Raw genomic sequence first — 2,859 nt, forward strand, 5'->3', positions numbered from 1 at the left:
CTGCAGTTCCTGGAATATTTTAATTGTTAAACTTTTAAATTTGGGCACAAAAAATTACTTACTTCCAAGCTGCCTCTCTTTATTGGATTCAGCACTAATAATTTCTTCAGAAGATTTTCACAGTCGGTGGACATATAGAAGGGAATACGGTACTTCCCTCGTAAGACTCGTTCCCGCAGTTCCTTAAAAAAGCAAAAGAAAGCCCTTATCACCGGCTTTTGAAATTATTGTACTTGGGCATAAAAAGAATAATATCCAATTAAGCTGATACCTTTAAATTTTGGCCGTCAAAAGGCAAGGAGCCACTGACTAACGTATAAAGAATGACGCCCAGACTCCACACGTCCACTTCAGGCCCATCGTACTTCTTTCCTTGGAAAAGCTCAGGAGCCGCATAGGGTGGGCTTCCACAAAATGTGTCCAATTTGTTCCCAACTGTAAATTCATTACTAAAACCAAAGTCAGCAATTTTAATATTCATATCAGCATCAAGGAGAAGGTTTTCAGCCTAAGAGGAAAACAATAAAAAGGACACTGTAAAAAGTCTACCTAAAATAAAAATATTTGTTAAAAATTGTTTCAGAGCCCAAACTTACGTGTTTCCCTCTCATTTGTAAATATAATATCAAATTTAGAAGCCTGGTGCATAACTTCAGAATTACATCTATACAAGACTGAATTTTAATGCTATAAAAGGAAACCTCTCATTCATATGCACATATGCAACTATTTAAAAGAGTTTATTTAAAACCCATTTCTTTCCTCAAAGTAAGAGACATCCTGGAACTGTACCTTAATATGACCTGTTCTGATGCACATTTAACACTAATCCATCCTGGCTTAAACCAAGTTTACCCAAAGGAGCTCTATTTTAATAGGTTATTGTTAGTTAATGCAAGGGTCAGTGGTGTATCTAAAATAACCGTCAGTCAGGGGTTCTGTGACTAACGAATTCTTTCCTTTGTCCTCTCTTGTAGAATGCTTCCTCAACAAAGTACTTTTTAGTAAAACAAAATAAAATAACACAGCCTCCATTAGATCTTGTCTGTTTTAAGCTTCCTTTTGATGTTCTAAAACTAGATTCTTTTCTTGAGGTATATTCATGAAAAGCAGTAAATTTCCCACCATGTTTTGAGATGCCGGTTTTCCAAAATCCTAAAACAGAATCACTCAAAGACAACATTTTAAATGTGTCTTTTGTAAATGCAAGCAACTCAATAATGGACTCGCTTTTGTATATGTTTTGTTTCAAACTCTACGTTATAACTGATGGATAGACTAACAAAGTTATAGGTTACTTTGTGGATGTGTTTTATCAGGTTCCAAAAAGGAGTAAACTTTGACTAAAATGAAAATCAGAGTTCTTTATATCATTAGAGAGTCCAACAGTCAGCAGAGTCAGGCACTCTACCCATCATATAGCTCTTCTCTCCCCCAGCCCCCTTCTTTCTTTCTTTTTTTATGATATACTAGCTTGGAGTATCTGTTTTCATTTTGTTTCAGAAAATGCAGATACACCTAGCACCCAAAATATTCAATAAGAATGTGGTATCATTTATGATATAAATATTATAAAAGCATGTAAGTTTTGGAGATTTATATTAGATCATAACATGTTGGACTGTGTGACAAAACCAGGTTATTTTGATGCTCTCATGTAAGGTCCTGGTCATCGCAAATTTCTGAAGCTATTTGTGATCAAGTTGGATTTTTTTTAGTCTCTCTAAAAATGTCTGGATGGGTATCAAACTATGCAGGCTGCCTCAGAAAAGGAGAGATGCTGGGGGTTCTGAGGTCTCCTTCCGGGAGTGTGGAGGGAAAAACTCTCTCCACTGGACTGGAGGGAAAACACAAGGTATTGAACATAATTTTTTTGTAAATTTTTTTCATATAAGAAATGAGATGATAAGGTGGGGGTCAGGCACAGAAGCAGGGAAACAGTCCTCTTCTTTCTCTTTCTTTGTTGAAGTGATTTCCCCTTAAAATAGCTGAGGGAGGAAACTGAGAAATAGAACAATTTGGAGTAGCAGAAAATCCATAAGCTCTAAAAATGGAGCCAAAATACAGAATACAGAATTAGACTTTTGACAACTGTTTAGAACGATATATTCAAATATAACACAAACTAGTGGAACCGGCTCTATGAACACATTTCAATGATCCCTACATTTTAAATCCTCTCCCTTAACCAACTACTTGACCTTTTATGTTGTTTCTCAGAAATGGTGGATTTTCTGCAAGATAAAGGAGCTGAGATCCGGAAGGCCCCTGGGCACACTTCCTGATGTCAAGATACACCATCCTCCACAACCTGCCCCCAACACACTTAGCTCCTTGTCAGTTACACCACCACTGGCAGGTGGCCACTCCTTAAAAGCCCATGCTCTCCTTTAGTTGAGAGATGCTTTGAGGCATGTTCTCCCGACACAATAACAAGATGTCTGTCTGTCCTATTTAAAAAAATTCCTTTCTTCCTTGGCAATCCTCATTGTCTCAATAGTTGGATCTTTGTGTGAGGAGCAGCCAGACCTAGGCCAAAATCCCCCTGCGGTTCCACACTAGTGCTAGGAATTGCTAAAGGCTATGAGGAAAGAAGTAAAAAAGAAAGAGACTCCTGCGTAAAGGACAATGCAAGTTAAATTTGGAAGAATGGTGAAAAAAGGAAAAAAGTCTTAAATATTTTAGCCCACAGAGTTTCTACCTTCATTTTTAAAACAAAATCTTTCTGGCCACAATAATTTTTAGACTAACCACATATTTCTTATTCCAAAATATGCTATTTTATACTAATCGCATGCATTCTGTGTTCATAAAAATATTTAAAAACTTTCCTTATTTCTTTGAGCTTTATGGTCAAGG

At 36.7% G+C, this 2,859-nt stretch overlaps 1 protein-coding gene across 1 annotated transcript in view; it reads right to left on the bottom strand.

Annotated features, from left to right (window-relative positions):
• The window catches only part of MARK1 (MAP/microtubule affinity-regulating kinase 1), a 177,002-nt gene that overhangs the window by 46,901 nt on the left and 127,242 nt on the right, over positions 1–2,859 (bottom strand). Inside the window, exons 7-9 of the mRNA XM_012649669.1 lie at positions 2,702–2,746; positions 272–508; positions 59–182 (exon numbers count right to left, since the gene is read on the bottom strand). Coding sequence (XP_012505123.1) covers positions 59–182; positions 272–508; positions 2,702–2,746 — 406 coding nt within the window. The remainder of the gene's footprint in view (positions 1–58; positions 183–271; positions 509–2,701; positions 2,747–2,859) is intronic.

This window comes from Propithecus coquereli, unplaced genomic scaffold (genome assembly GCF_000956105.1).
Source record: "Propithecus coquereli isolate 6110/MARCELLA unplaced genomic scaffold, Pcoq_1.0 Scaffold300, whole genome shotgun sequence".
NCBI classification, from domain to species: domain Eukaryota; kingdom Metazoa; phylum Chordata; class Mammalia; order Primates; family Indriidae; genus Propithecus; species Propithecus coquereli.